This window comes from Eutrigla gurnardus, assembly GCF_963514095.1.
Source record: "Eutrigla gurnardus genome assembly, chromosome: 10".
Lineage (NCBI taxonomy): Eukaryota > Metazoa > Chordata > Actinopteri > Perciformes > Triglidae > Eutrigla > Eutrigla gurnardus.
Genome location: NC_139924.1, coordinates 27,948,519 through 27,964,617, shown reverse-complemented (window position 1 = coordinate 27,964,617; position 16,099 = coordinate 27,948,519). Strand labels below are relative to the sequence as shown.

The 16,099-nt window shown below is 42.2% G+C and overlaps 2 protein-coding genes across 2 annotated transcripts; one reads left to right on the top strand and one right to left on the bottom strand.

Annotated features, from left to right (window-relative positions):
• Positions 1–723: 723 nt before the first annotated feature.
• Positions 724–6,330, bottom strand: hspa8b (heat shock protein family A (Hsp70) member 8b). Its single transcript, XM_084020395.1, has 9 exons — positions 6,172–6,330; positions 3,552–3,761; positions 3,257–3,462; positions 2,853–3,005; positions 2,145–2,700; positions 1,845–2,047; positions 1,496–1,694; positions 1,146–1,378; positions 724–1,057 (listed from the first exon to the last, which is right to left on the bottom strand). The coding sequence occupies exons 2-9, from the start codon at positions 3,754–3,756 to the stop codon at positions 860–862; spliced, it is 1,953 nt and encodes a 650-aa protein (XP_083876521.1). The 5' UTR covers positions 3,757–3,761; positions 6,172–6,330; the 3' UTR covers positions 724–859.
• Positions 6,331–9,527: 3,197 nt separating this feature from the next.
• On the top strand, positions 9,528–15,576 carry LOC311019732 (zona pellucida-like domain-containing protein 1; the record flags this gene model as incomplete). Its single annotated transcript, XM_084019302.1, has 12 exons — positions 9,528–9,537; positions 9,753–9,786; positions 10,582–10,697; positions 10,766–10,992; positions 11,941–12,125; positions 12,247–12,319; positions 12,392–12,489; positions 13,121–13,201; positions 13,319–13,490; positions 13,580–13,679; positions 14,589–14,618; positions 14,709–15,576. 12 exons carry the CDS (start codon positions 9,528–9,530, stop codon positions 14,843–14,845), a joined length of 1,263 nt encoding a protein of 420 aa, XP_083875428.1. The 3' UTR covers positions 14,846–15,576.
• Positions 15,577–16,099: the final 523 nt, after the last annotated feature.

Below are 16,099 nucleotides of genomic sequence, written 5' to 3'. Positions count from 1 at the left end.
AATTATGAAGCTAACTTTGTTAGCAGCTTCACACCAGAATCCACATGGATCCAGATCCAGTAAGGGTTCCGCTCAGGGTGCCACTCTGCTGCTTGGCTTGTCAGATCCACCCGTCGCTCCTCCACCGTCCAAATAGGGTCACTTCCTTTCACTGGTTGCAAAACTTCCAAGTTGGCCAAAATGCCGAAGTCGAGTCTTCAGAAAGCGGAGTCCACAAAGCCGTGAGACCGTAGACTGTATATAAGAAGTGGTGACATCACCCCCTGGTTTGTGGACGACTGTTTCAAACCACGAGTTCAGCATTTTGGCCGTCGCCATCTTGGATTATTTGCAACCAGCCTGCTGGAGTCACGAACATGCATCAATGACACCCGGCCACTATCGTGAATCAAAGAATCGTCTCTGTAAAAAGTATGACTTATTGATTTATGCAAGTCACAAATTATCCAAATATTAATGAGTATTGCATTATTTGGATAATTTCTGAAAAAAAATTGGGATTTTAGAGATGATATACAATATGTAATGTAACACCTATCAATATTAAATAAGAGTCGATGTTCAAAATAAATCTTTATTTAGTCTTATTTTGCAAAGTAACACCTGTGAAAGAAAAGCACACCGTGGTAATACAAACATTACTGGAGGCAACGCCGACCAGAGAACACCACAGAGGAAGTGCTGCCTGAAGCCCGGCGTACAAAAAAATCACAAATACAATCCCAAAAAGAAGGCGTGGCTAATGGTTCTCAGTAGTACAACATAGGCGTGGCTAATGGTTCTCATTATAACAACTTGGATAACTGAGATATTGCGATCACCTTCCATGAGAACAATCCATGCAAGTGAGGCGTGTCGTTTAGTCGACCTCTTCGATGGTGGGGCCGGAGGAGGCTCCGCCTCCGGGAGCGCCGCCGGCTCCGGGGAAGCCGCCCGGCATCCCGCCTGGCATCCCCCCCGGCACCCCGCCTGCATTCTGGTACAGCTTGGTCATGATGGGGTTGCACAGCTTCTCCAACTCTTTCTGCTGATGCTCAAACTCCTCTTTTTCTGCAGACTTGAGAAAAGGGAAGAAGCAGCAGAAGATATTAATATTATCGTCTAACATCAGAGTTTACGACCACGACGCATTTTAATTCACACACCTGGTTTCTGTCCAGCCAACTGATGACTTCGTTACACTTCTCTACGATCTTCTGTTTGTCCTCGTCGCTGAGCTTGTCCTTCAGCTTCTCGTCCTCCACGGTGGACTTCATGTTGAAGGCGTAAGACTCCAGGCCGTTCTTGGCAGCCACCTTCTCTCTCTGCACGTCATCCTCGGCCTTGTACTGATCTGCTTCCTGGACCATTCGCTCAATGTCCTCCTTGCTCAGGCGACCTGACGGATAAAAAGGAAAAAACATTGCTGAATATCGTCTCACCGTCTATGTAAACTAGGTGGCAGATGTATATGTAGCTCTGGTCTGATGGTCCTTTTTAAAGTGGTTTGGATTACCTTTGTCGTTGGTGATCGTGATCTTGTTTTCCTTCCCGGTGCTCTTATCGGCGGCCGACACATTCATGATACCGTTGGCGTCGATGTCAAAGGTCACCTCGATCTGAGGAACGCCTCTGGGTGCAGGAGGGATTCCAATCAGCTCAAATTTCCCCAAGAGGTTGTTGTCTTTGGTCATGGCCCTTTCACCCTCGAACACCTGCCCATAAAACATAGTTATCATACTATTAATTATTACTTATTGAGCGGTTTGGTTGCCCTCTGTAACGTAGCCTCTGGTTGCTATGATACGTGATATTGGCGGTAGAGGTGGAGTACTTAGAAGGGCAGGGTGTCACAGGTGTCATACCTGAATAAGCACACCAGGCTGGTTGTCAGAGTAGGTGGTAAAAGTCTGGGTCTGCTTCGTGGGGATGGTGGTGTTCCTCTTGATGAGGACTGTCATGACTCCCCCAGCGGTCTCGATGCCCAGAGACAAGGGGGTCACGTCCAGCAGCAGCAGATCCTGCACATTCTCTGATTTATCTCCGGAGAGGATGGCTGCCTGCACAGCTGCAGAATAAACGGGCCGGTTTAGCGCAGCTGATTTTAACTTGTTCTTTTGTAATTAGTTTGAATGTGTTTATCTATGGACATAGAGGGGTCATACCTGCACCGTAGGCCACCGCTTCGTCAGGGTTAATGCTCTTGTTGAGGTCTTTCCCGTTAAAGAAGTCCTGCAGCAGCTTCTGGATCTTGGGAATGCGAGTGGACCCTCCCACCAGGACGATGTCGTGGATCTGAGCCTTGTCCATCTTGGCGTCGCGGAGAGACTTTTCCACGGGGTCCAGGGTTCCTCGGAACAGGTCTGCGTTCAGCTCCTCAAAGCGGGCCCTGGTGATGGAGGTGTAGAAGTCGACGCCCTCGTACAGAGAGTCGATTTCGATGCTGGCCTGGGTGCTGGAGGACAGAGTGCGCTTGGCCCTCTCGCACGCCGTGCGCAGACGACGCACCGCCCTCTTGTTGTCACTGATGTCCTTCTTGTATTTGCGTTTGAACTCGGCGATGAAGTGGTTGACCATGCGGTTGTCAAAGTCCTCTCCGCCCAGGTGGGTGTCGCCAGCCGTGGACTTGACCTCAAAGATGCCGTCTTCAATAGTCAAGATGGAGACGTCGAATGTGCCACCGCCCAGGTCGAAGATGAGGACGTTTCTCTCAGCGCCCACCTGTAGGTGGAATTCATTTTATTCTCATTTGTAATAGAGATTAGACGATAAAAAGCTGTCTAGCTCAATAAGAACAGAAAAATAAAGATTTCAAAAATACAGGAAACTAGCTGCAAAACTAAAGGAATGCCGTAGCAGAGTAATCTTCGTACCTTTTTGTCCAGGCCGTAAGCGATGGCGGCAGCAGTCGGCTCGTTGATGATACGAAGGACGTTGAGCCCAGAAATGGTCCCGGCGTCTTTGGTGGCCTGGCGTTGGGAGTCATTGAAGTAGGCAGGAACCGTCACCACGGCGTTTGTGACAGTCTGCAAGAAGAAAATGGTTTCAGCGGGTAATGAGACATAAATTACACTCTGAACTTTAGTAGTTTTTATAATCACATTAAGTGAAAGTAGAGCTGGCAGTCAGAGTGTAAACGGGACACGAATACTTTTAACGTTTTGCAGAAACCAAAATACTAAATTTGTCTGTGCACTTGAATATTACATTTAGTGATATTATAACTATTTGTGGAAAGTAAAAGTATTTATTTAGTAAAAAGCCCTCAGGTGTGTACCTTTCCGAGGTACGCCTCTGCAATCTCCTTCATTTTAATGAGAACCATGGAGGAGATCTCCTCCGGGTAGAAGCTCTTGGTCTCTCCCTTGTAGTCCACTTGGACTTTGGGGCGCGTCGCATCGTTGACGACCGTAAACGGCCAGTGTTTCATGTCCGACTGGACGACCGCGTCATCGAACCGACGTCCTATCAGACGCTTTGCATCTAGAAGGACAATTAAAAAAATGTATGCCATTAATAAGCAGAAACGTCAGAGTAAAACAATCCCACTGGTTTCTAAGAACTTTACGTACCGAACACGGTGTTGGTGGGGTTCAGGGCCACCTGATTCTTGGCTGCATCCCCAATCAGCCTCTCGGTGTCGGTGAAGGCCACGTAGCTGGGCGTGGTCCTGTTTCCCTGGTCGTTGGCAATGATCTCGACTTTGCCGTGCTGAAACACCCCTACGCAGGAGTAGGTGGTGCCCAGGTCAATGCCCACTGCTGGTCCCTTAGACATGCTTGCTGAGAGTAAGAAAATGAATTACATGAATATATTCATTTAGCACTTGTGTGAAAGTCTGGGTAAATGACGGGTGTAACTGTGTGGGTGCCGCTGGTAGGGTGGTGTAATCAGGCTATTATCAGCAGTGGTTATTAACAGTAGTGTGCGCAACTCAAACAGAAACAAACTGTCCACAGCAGCTGTTTCAAAGCCTGGCAACGGTTGCTTCTATTATGGCAACAACAGACAACAGGGAGGAGAGGACTTTACTGAAGCCTGATGGCCAACGGCTACTTCATTAAATTCAACAGTTTATTCAAATGTATCACCCACTATTTTAATTATCAATTCACTGTTTACTTTTGTCTTGATTTGATCGTAAATGGAGATGGAATGATAAGGATTCTATCGCGATTTAAAAAAACAATAACTTGATCATAGTGAATTTCTGTTATGGGCATGATTGTGCACATGAGTGACTTGAAAATGGTAGAGAAGTGGAAAAGTGATTTAAAAGAATACAGGATACAAAAATACATGTTTATTTATAAAGGGAGACCTCATGATTTCTGATCCTCCTATTTCAGATTATTTGATTGTTTTTCCACAAAAGAAAATCTGTGATGCAAAAAATATATATATTTTTGAACAATTCCAGTACGTTTGAAGCACATTTTGAAGATTATCGGGACAATGTCGTAAATCACAAGTTACTTGGCCCGGGATAATCTTGATGTAAAGATTATCACATCGTCTCATTTCTAATCGTAAACTGAATATCTTTGTTTGAGACAAATTACGTGTCAGCTTGAGCTGTGACATGTTACTACATTGCTGTTTTATTTTTTAATATTCAATATTTGTTTAAAAAGGTTGATTCACTCTGTAACAAAGTTATCAAGATGGCTCATTAAACAGCAACTTCTGTTAACAGGCTCTGTGTTTACTGTTGCTACAACAGCAGAGCATCGATATAATGTAATGTATGTAATGTTAGCCAAATGTTAAGCCACATGGGAGGTCATTGCAACCAACCCAAGCAGTGGTCGTCATAGCGACAGGTGGGGCCTGCACATGAAGGGGATAAAAATAAAAAAGCCAATAACAGCAGTGAGAATTAAACCTAATCTATTTTTAAGCACACCTTTACAAGTTTTAATCCTTTAAGATTTGACCGCGTCAAAAAATATATATATATATTTTTATCATCATCACCATCATATAGAATACAAATAAACCAAGAATGCATGAGTTTTGGCTCAGACTGAGCTCGTTTTTAACCATTTCTGACATGTTACAGTCTAAATTATTATCTGAGCGAATGGTGATGACGATAAAAAATATATATATATATATAAAAAAAAAAAAACAGGAATGATTCCAAAAATGTCGCAATCACAAATATGAGGAAATGTACTTGCCTGTCGAGGCTCGTGTCTTTTGTGGGCAACAGAACGAGCATGTTCATGTCCTCGATGTTTTAATGCAATACAACGTTCTGTTGTTTCTGCAATACTGTAGTTTCAACTGTGTTATTAATGATTGTTTAAATAAAAGGTAGTTTGGTTTTTGGTGGAAGGAGGCAGAAGTACCGATTCAACTTTACTCAAGTAAAAGTGGGAAAAGTACAAGCGCTGACATTTATTCAAAGTATGCAGTAAAAAGTATCACTATGACAGATTTCTACTGGCTGTTTTTTTTTTAATGCAAGGCACTGAATCTCATATTAATTCTATTATTAAGAATTCCTCCTCAAATGCATTAACACTTAAGCAACGAGCCTAATATAAATAAATACGTAACGTACAAGATACTTGAAAATTATACTAACGAAGTATTTGTACACCTCTGGAAGGAGGCTTATGAAAGTAAAAGTTTGCCATGTGCTGAGCATGCGCAGTGTGAGCTCGTGTTGCAGCATAATCAAACGGCAGGCCCGGTGCGGGTGAGTGGGTGGGGGTGTCACTTCACGGACGCTCGGAACTTTCTAGACCCATTCCGTTCACTTCCTTAGAAAAAAACTACCAGCACAATTAACAAGGCCGTTACGTAACCGCTTGTAGACATGGCTTGCGTAACTTTACACGCACTGTTAGCAGCGTCACACCTGTTGTTAGCCACTTTTTTTCTGTAACTCCCGTTAAATAGATGACGCAGAATGACGTGGCAAAGTTAGCTTAAAAGCGTCACTGAGGAATAAGAATAAAGGCTGAGTTATGCTTCCGCGTCGACACAACGCAAGGGGGCTTGCGGACCCCTTAGAAATCTGAGCTAACGTTAGCTTAAACGCTCGCTGCGTTATCGAACGTAAAGTGAGCATAGCCGTTAACGGCAGCGTAGTGGCCGTTAGTGAATTAACGTAACCTGGTTGTGACATCTCTCGCCAGTAAAAAGTTACTCCGACGTATTGTTCACGTAGCTCGCACTCACCTCCGGTTCAACTCGGTCGGTAGAGAGTAGTACGGCAGGCTGGATCCAACCCGGGCTGAGTCTGGTCTTTGTGTGACGGTCTCCTCCGGTTCTCCCAGCAGCGTCGGACTCGCTTTGTGTGGGAGCGGCCGCACCTCTTTAGCAACACTCCTCCCCCACCGCCCCTCGCGCTCCCTCCCTCCCTCGCGCTCAGAACTCTCCAGAACACACAGGGGCGGTGGCGTCCTACGTCATATCACCGCCTCTACAAACGGGCCAATTAAAATGACTCTTCCGGACATTTCCTCAGCAGTTTGCTCTCAAAGATGGAGGATATTAGATTCTAGTGCCTTCTAGAAGTCTCCTCATGGTGGAAGAAGTACTCAGATTCATTTGTTTTTTACTTCATTTACAAGAAGTACCACAGTGTAGAAATGATATGTTGCATACAAACTCAAACATATGGAAGACCTATTGTGCCACTGTCAAAAAAGAGAGAAACTTTCTCAAAATATTCACTTAGTATCTCAATAATTACCTAGCATCTCAAAATAATGAGCAACATTCTCAAAATATTGACTTAGTATTTTAGTAATTCAACAGGATTAAAATGCTGCTTACATGTGAATCAGTCATTATAATCCCATCATACAAAAGGCACTCTGTGAGGCGTCATTCTGCTTAGAAATCATGTAATGGAAACCACTGAATCAACTACTGTACCACCTTAAAAGAAAACAAATTACCCAATCCTTAGTGCAATGCCAAATATTCATGTGAGAACCAAAACTAAGAAATTGAAGTGGGTCATCAAGCTTTTTTCAAACCCGGGGATTGGTTTACTATTCACAGCTCCAGCCTGGGTTGGGTCCTCACGTAACATTTCTTTTTTTAAAGGGCTCCTACCTTACTGTTATACCTGTTTTGATTCATGACTCAGCATATACAGCATGTACCTTACAGGCTGTTGTTGAAAGGAAATCCACTGTTATATTAAAACTAAAGAACTGGACACTTTCCAGTTAGGTTGACCTGGGAACAGTGCAAAACAAACAAACAAACAAGAAAAGAAATGGAAGGGATGAGATACTTTGGTAAAATGTTACATGTTTCACATTCATTTTTTAGAGATTGCGTTTGCCTATTTTAGGAATGTGGTGAGGGTGAAGATCTGATAATTTGCAATCTGTTATATTACTCTCTTCCTGGTTGTTTCGTGCCTGCACAGGCAATAAAGTTGTGAACGACTGTGTGAAAGGCTGTGTTATGTCATTCAAGGCTTTTACTGTATTTTTCACGGCATATGATGAGGGTTGAATTACACTTTATTGCCACAAGCCATACAAACACTTGTTCTTTTGTCTCCGAGACTTAACGTGACCGGCGTTCTTGTTGCAGTGTAAACATCCATAGATGTCTTTGTTCCCGTTGAGAGGATATTATTCCTCGCCAGTCTGCGACTCACATTGATGGACGCATGAGAGCATTTAGCAGGGCCGGCTATAGGAACAGAGCTTTTGGGGTGCCGAGCACCCAATGAGCCCAAAGAATGTTCCCCCTTTTTATTTTTTTAACCAAAAAACATACATTTTTTATTTTGGACTATCATTCCCACATTTGTGAATGAAGAACATCAGACTTTTGGGGAAATCACTGTGACTGGAAACTTTAATTCTGAGCAAAAAAGCCATCACTTGGTTTTACAAAGTACTACAAATAAAATTTTATCGAAATTAAAAGATAATGAGGTATAACGGGGGTGAACGGGGCAGGTGGGAGAGAGACAAGGTGGATCATACATGACGCGGTTGGGAGGGGGTCTGTTGTATTTTCGTTGTTAAAATATTAAGTTTACTGTATAGTAAACCATAAGTACTGTCTATGTTTTTTCGACCATATTTAAGCTTGTCAAACACGGACTTGTGTTAAAAAGAACATGTCTGTTATTTTTATATTGCATTTAGCTATGCAATATTTTTTAGGGGTGCTGGGACTCAAAAATGGGCTAGATACGCCTATGGCCACAAACATATGGAGCTTCTTAATTGGAGACTTAATTGGAGTTAACAATTATGATCTAAACACAGAGATTCCTCTTTTCTTCACGGTTGTGAAGGAAAAACCAGCAACTGCACCTGAAACTGAATAGATAGATAGATTATAGACTTTATCCATTTTTAAGTCCATGTAACAGCTTTATTTACTTTATCTAGTGGACGTATTGACCGACGTGTTGTTACTGATATATCTGTGATAAACATCAATACACACTATTGGTTTACTTAATTGCCAGGCAACAACGTAATCCTAGCTTGTGTTTTTTTTTTATTCTGGAACAAAAATTAGGTTAAATCCATCCTCAAAAAAAGTAAAAGTCATTGTTTTTTGACATTTAATGTGAGTCATGTGTCAGAATTTGGATTCTTTAGCAATGGAGACGTTCCCTTTAACACCAAGCGTTTGTGTTTTGTGATTGTGGATCCTGACCTTAATCTGCCTCGGGGGCCTGTGCCAGGTTCAAAGTCACTAGTCCCCAAGGGCGAACAGGTTCCCCGTCCCGGGTCCAGGTCTTTTGAAGAACTGCACCCTCAGTAACACCGAAGGCATGGCTCGCAGACAAACGCTCATTTTGGACAAACAAGGGGAGATTAAAACTGGCATTTGACATCGGATACGTGTAAAGCGATCCAACAAGGCGGCTTTTTCAGGCGCTGTTCTTCAGGGACCCGAGTCGGCTCTGGAGTCCCTTTTCGTGTCACGACGCCTCACAAAGGACTTTGGGTTTCTTCTCAGATAGGTGTGTATTCTATCCGGAGACACAACACAAAACAGCACCAAAATGTTCTGCATACAGTTTTACAGCCGGAGGGCTATAACAAAAAGTTGCACTCGGAAGGACGATAATGAGGCTTTTTATCGCACCATCAGATCTCCAAAGAGATCACTGATCCTGCTCTTTTATTGTCCGAAGAAGAATGAAATTGGCGTCCGTGGGTTTATGTTATGGTTTCCTATAGACGCTCCCCAAACCCAATCAGCAATCAAGTGTTTTTCCATTAAATGCTCAGCGTCATCAGCAGCTTTTAACCTTCTCATAAAGTCGGACCAGATGTGAGACGGTTGCTGAGGCATTACTCCACAAAGTCGGAGTCGATCTGATGTTGCTAACTATGGATTTGCACAATTAGTCCGTTCGTCTGTTGAGGAAAAACAGTTCAATGTCCTGCATCTGAGGTTTGGTACGAACACTTTAAATATTCGCACATTTCTCTCACAGCTTCATCCTTGACTCTTAACGATGCAACCAAGAACCCGATCCTTTCACGTGAACACGAAACACCGGAAAAAGGCTTCGGACTCTGGAAGACGCATCATAAATGCCGTTTGGTAGTTTTATCTGTGTTTTTGAAAACATACAAACGTGGTAAATACTTTATAAATGACCAAATAAATGTGTTCAGGTAGATGTTCTAGTTTTTTGTTGGCTCTCATCAAAGGAACAGAATGTACGCTGGCCTTTCAATATTAGAACACGAACATTCAGACTCCCTCGTGTGGCTCAAATGTGAACTGCAGTTATAAATGTTAAATCCCGACCCCAGTGGGAAAGACTGGATCACGATATCCTCATCTCAGGTGATTAATCCCTCCCAGAGTAAAACTCTGCTCTGCCATTTTCTGAAGACAAATATCCACTTTTCATATGTATCCATAGCAACAAACAGTATTTGTTATTATTAAGAACCATAATTTAACACCGGATGCAGAAAAAGCTTTAAAAACCTTATACCGTATTTTAGGTGAATTATTTCAATTCAATGTGCATGAAAAATATTAAGATAAAAAAAGCAAAACAGAGCCTGTAACTCGTGTTACACTTTTGTCTGGGCGTCTCACCCGCCCTGTGGTGTGAGACAGTATAAATAGAGAGACCTGGTCTCTGATGACTAGACAGAAAATGAAGACTTACCGGTGAGTCCCTGCAGTAACTCTTTTGTATTGTAGCTTATATTTATTCATGTATAAAGACTACACTTTTATGTGAATATTTATATTGTTTTCTTACTCTATCAACAATTGGAATAATTAATAATTAATAGGACTTACGTAGCGTTTTTTGGATACTCACGAGTGGATCAAACATAACATAAAGAAAATCTTTAAATGCAACTCAAGATACAACTTTACACCTTCATGTGTTCAATAATGATTACTTCTTGATTTGCTGAATGCTGGTTATGTTTATGAGGAAGCACAGCTAGTATTTTGTATCATATTCATGAATTAGAAAAGACTGAATTGAAACTTTTTGGGGATTTTTTTTACTGCTTGCAGTGTTGCATTCTGGGTTCAGGTGCCTGTATAACTTTGGAGGCTTCCCCCTCTCCTCTAGAAGAAGATGGTGATGATGAATCTGGTTTTTCCTCACAGCTCCACACACAGAACAACGAGGCTGCTCGTCCTCGTGTGCCAGCTCGGACTCCTCCTGAGGATCCAGGCCCAGATACCGGACCAGTGCATCTTCAGCAACACAAACAGACCTCCAGGTTTGTTCTGCGTGTGTGTTGCCTCGTGTGTGCTGTAATATTTATTTACATCCAATAATTCCTCCCAGAGAACTCCGACATCACTGTGGTCTGCGGCACCACGTTCATGGACCTGAGCATCTACCTGTGTCCGGTGTACCAGGCCTTTTACAACGAGTCCCAGATGGTCCTCAACAACCAGGTGGACACGCCGGAGTGTCGAGGGACGGCCGACATGAGCGCCGACCCGCCCGTCTTAAACTTCAGGTTCCCCTTGAATGAAAGCGCCATCTCCTTCTGCAACAATGACTTTAAGGTATCGCTTCACAACTTTTAAATCCTGTATTTATAACATTCTTTTATCCATTACAATGTATTGTTTGGTTATTAAGTGTTATTTTATTTCTTTAAATAAAATATTTTATTTATTTCTTCTTTATTTCATTTTAATTTTACTTCATTTTATTTGTGACTCCTGTACTTTTACTGCTGCTTTTTAGGAATTGAATTACTACTAACGAATGCTTGCATTGCTAAGTATTTTTGATGGTGTTTGGACGTGTTTTTTTGGGTGTTTTTTTTTTTGCTGCATTTTAGACGATATGAAAATTTTGCGTCACGATTATCCCAGACACAAAGTAATTGCGATTCACGATATTATCCCGATAATCATCAAAATATGCTCAAACATACTGGAATCTCTTTATATTTCTGTTAAGAAATAAATATTTTTATTGCATCTCAGATCAGGATCATAAGATGATCATGAATCAAAAGAAGTCCCTGCAAGAAATCGGATGAATGCATAAAAGCTGGCTGTACTTGTTCCACTTCTCTAAAGTAAAAGTACACATACTTGTGTTAGTACTGATTCTACTTCTTTACTCAAGTGAAAGTGATATAGTGGTATTTTATTTTATTTTTTTACAAGACTAACTGAATCTCACATCACATTAATAAGAAATTAATAATTTATAATTCCCCTCAAATGCATTAAAGCTACGAGCCTGTTTTTGAAAATGTGAGGAGTGGATGAAGTACAGATATTTCTTTGAACATGTAGGGAAGTACAGATACCTGTAAATTCTGATAGAGTACAGTAACAAAGTATTTGAACCTCGATACTTCCCACGTCTGCCGATCAACTTGCATTGTCTCATATCTGCTACATTTTTTTTTATAGAATTGAACGGCGATATTTGAAGACCATCACATAAATTGATCGGTGAAATCAGTGAAATTCCACGTTTGTTTTGTGTTACAGATAATCGATCAGGTTGGGACCGGAGAGTTCGTGGACTTCTCCAAGGTCCAGTTCGTCAACATCTCGGGCTCCGTGACCTCCGTGGACTCCTCGGCGGCGATGATCACCTACCGGCCGCAGATCCTCTACAAGTTCTCCTGCTTCTACCCGATGCAGTACATCATGAACAACACCATGCTGGCCGTGTGAGTCCGCCGCAGCCGACCAATGAGAGACGAGCAAACGACCTGCGTTTGTGTTTCATTCATTCATTCATTCATTCATTCATTCATTCATTCAAGCCTCGGCTTTTCATTTTGAATCCAGTGCGGGTGTGAATCTCGCCATCCAAGACAACAACGGCAGCTTCATCAGCACGCTGAGCATGGAGCTCTTCAGGGTAAGACCTGATCCACAAGACGCTTTAAGCACAATATTTCATAACCTTTGTTAACTTTCGTGTCTGCAACAGGACGAACTGTACGAGCAGCGACTCGTCGTCCCGCAGACGGGGCTGAACCTGAAGACCAAGATTTACGTGGCGGTGAAAGCCACCAACCTGACAGACAAGTGAGCTTCCACGGTTTACAGAAAAAAAAAAACATCTCCCTGAGAGCACATATAATACATCCTCACACATAGGTCAAAGGTCAGTCTCTAATAAACCCCCCCTCCTATAACACCTTAGGGTCTTGGACCCAAAAGCAGGTTGCAATAAATAAAAACAACAAATAACGGCACAGAAATGACAAACATAGTCATCATAAAGCAGAGGTCTTCTATTACATATCATAAAACATTGTGTTGCTTATTAAACCGGTCAATAATGTGTAACGGTACTTTTTAATGAGGTAGTTATACTATGCTAAGACATTAAAATAATAATTGTTGACAGATTCATATTTTAATTCTATTTTGGCATTTCTACATCACCATTTCTGAACATAATATTAAACAAATAGGAAGATTTATATTTGCTTAATGTAGGTTTTATTCATGTTAAGGTGGATTTTGGATTTCTTCTTCTTCTTCTTCTTCTTCTTCTTCTTCTTCTTCTTCTTCTTCTTCTTCTTCTTCTTTCTTCTGTTGATGGTGGGGGTGATATAGAAGGCTGTAGTAATGGCTGTGGTATTGTTATACACACACACACACACACACACACACACACACACACACATAATTAAGCCTCCCATCCTTGCAGGTTCAACGTGCTGCTGGACCGATGCTACGCGTCGATGGATCCGTACCCTCAGCTCACCACCTTTTACGACCTCTTTGTCGGGTGAGTTTCCCGTAGATAACCACGCTTATATAACACACACACACACACACACACACACACACACACACATATATACCGTGTTACCCCACCGTTGTTGTTTTTCCCACCCGACCAAAGGTGCGAACGCGACCCACAAACTAAGGTGGATCTCAACGGGGTGGATCAGAAGGCCCACTTCTCCTTCGAGGCCTTCCGGTTCGTGGAGCACAAGGAGAAGACAGTTTCCACCTTCTACCTGCACTGCGTCACCAGACTCTGTGAGGTTTCCTCCTGCAGCAGTCTGATGGCCGTGAGTAAAGATCCACGCTTCCCTTTAGGAGTCATCGTCATCACAAGTGGAAGCTGGCTGTGGTTTAATCCTCTCTGTTTGCTTTACAGCCCTGTGGAACGTCCGCGAGGAGAAAGAGGGAGGCGCCGGATGTTTTGGCAAACGCCACCGTCACCTCCACGGCCATCCTGGTGGGGAAGCAGAGCAGCGGTTCGTCTTCAGGGCAAAACACATGTCCCTTTATCCCATCACCTGAGTGGGGATTCTTGTTTAAACATGACTCATACAGAGTAATAAACTGGATCTGTCTTGTTTGCTATATACATTACATTACACCCCCACCAGGGGGCGACTCCTCTCTGGTTGTATAGAAGTCTATGAGAAAATGGTCCTACTTCTCTCTGCTGGCCACCAGGGGGCGACTCCTCTCTGGTTGTATAGAAGTCTATGAGAAAATGGTCCTACTTCTCTCTGCTGGCCACCAGGGGGCGACTCCTCTCTGGTTGTATAGAAGTCTATGAGAAAATGGTCCTACTTCTCTCTGCTGGCCACCAGGGGGCGACTCCTCTCTGGTTGTATAGAAGTCTATGAGAAAATGGTCCTACTTCTCTCTGCTGGCCACCAGGGGGCGACTCCTCTCTGGTTGTATAGAAGTCTATGAGAAAATGGTCCTACTTCTCTCTGCTGGCCACCAGGGGGCGACTCCTCTCTGGTTGTATAGAAGTCTATGAGAAAATGGTCCTACTTCTCTCTTGATGTATTATCTCAGTAAACATTGTAAACATGAGTTTATGGTCTCAATCTCTAGTTTCAAGTCTTCTTCAAATATGGTCACTTCCTTCTGTGGTTGCAAAATGTCGAAATAAAAATGCTGAATTTGGATTTGCATCTTATACTTCCAAACGAAGATATGACCAACATTTGAATTATTGAGGCTGTTTTTATTTTATTTTAACTATGACTTACAGACTATTGAACTTACACACATCAAATGGCATTAAATCCACATCTAACTTGTGGTGAAAGAGCAAATAACTGCATTTCCCCCCCAAAAAATCTAATTATGACTCAAAATGACTCCTTGCCATAACTGACCACATTTCTGTTTTTATCCTTCAGGAGATGCTCAGACGTTTTCGGTTCATTCTGGTGAGTTTTGGTTCTTCTTGGTCTTTGCTTTCAGTGATGATCAACGTTAATGAAGTTTAACACTGTGTGACGCCTTTCCTCTTCACGCAGGAATGCCGTCCGACGGCAGCTACAGCGGCCCCCTGGTGGCCGTGATCGTCTGCATCGTCGTACTCACCATCCTCCTCTTCGCCATGGCGCTTTACGTCACGTTGTACATCCGACAGAAAAAAACAGTCATCCAGTGACGAAGCCGGGCCGAGTGTCCCTTCATCCATCTCCCGCACTGACAGTTTAGCACATCATCATCTGCAAACATAGTGACGTGAACACGTCGGGACGGGCGGTTAATATCGTAAACAGCTTAACGACGAGGTGATCAGCAGTGATCTATAGGTCTGCAACGTTATAATCATTACAAATAGTTCAACTAATGTGGAGATGAGGGATCGGGATTCTGTACTATACTTGTGTAATATAAGATGTTAGTTTTAATCATGTTGTCATATTGAAAGATTTAATGAATGAAACGCTTAAATGTTTTCAAAATCTGAACGTTTTTTTTTACTTTGAATACCATTAAAATATATAATTACCGTAATATAGATGGCTGTGGTATCGACTGTTTTCAGCCAAAACTCTGAGTCATTTACTTTTTTGGTAATTTAATTTATTATTAATTTCATAACGTTTCACCATTTAGGCACCACGGAAATTCAAAAAGTGAAGATCCTGAGATGGCGCCTCATTTTTATCCGATCTTGACGGACTTTCTCAAAGAGAAGCCTTTTGTCAAAATCTATATCATAATTGATTGGCTCTGAAACTGATAAACGTTTTACATTTGATTGGGTTTCTGATTCATTGTCTGGTTTAAAATTCAAGTTATTTGTAGGTCTGAACAACAAAAAGACCACAAATAACTTTATTAGTCTTCTCGTGATCTGCTATTTCCTCCAATAACTTTTATGATAATTAAAGTCACTTTTACGTAATCAATCACACCATTGAGTCTCATGAGGCTGATTATTTCTGAGCGTCGGCTTTGGTTTCAATTTTCCGTGAAACATTTACACTAATAAATAATTCCCAGTGTTCAAACCATCATCATATGCACACACTGCTGATTACTGACCTTCTTTTTGGTTAGCCCAGTGTCTATTTATTACTTTAAACTCGGGCTGTCAAATGATTAAATTATTGTAATCAGATTAATTAGAGTGGCTGTGGATTAATCTTGATTAATTACCATGTGTAAATATACTGGAAACATTCCTATTGTCTCTGTCTATTGTTGTGGGAACGTAAAGATAAATGACAGAATGCTAGACCAGCTAGCAGCAAGTTATTCACAAAAAGAGAGGATCTGTAGCGCTGATCCTTCGTTAATTTAACATTTAAAGTTTCTTCCAAACGGAAGGTGGGCGTGTTGGGCAGGAGGAGCCGGTCTGTATAAAATCTGTACTGAAGGTTTCATGTTGGCTATAATACGAATGTTTCAC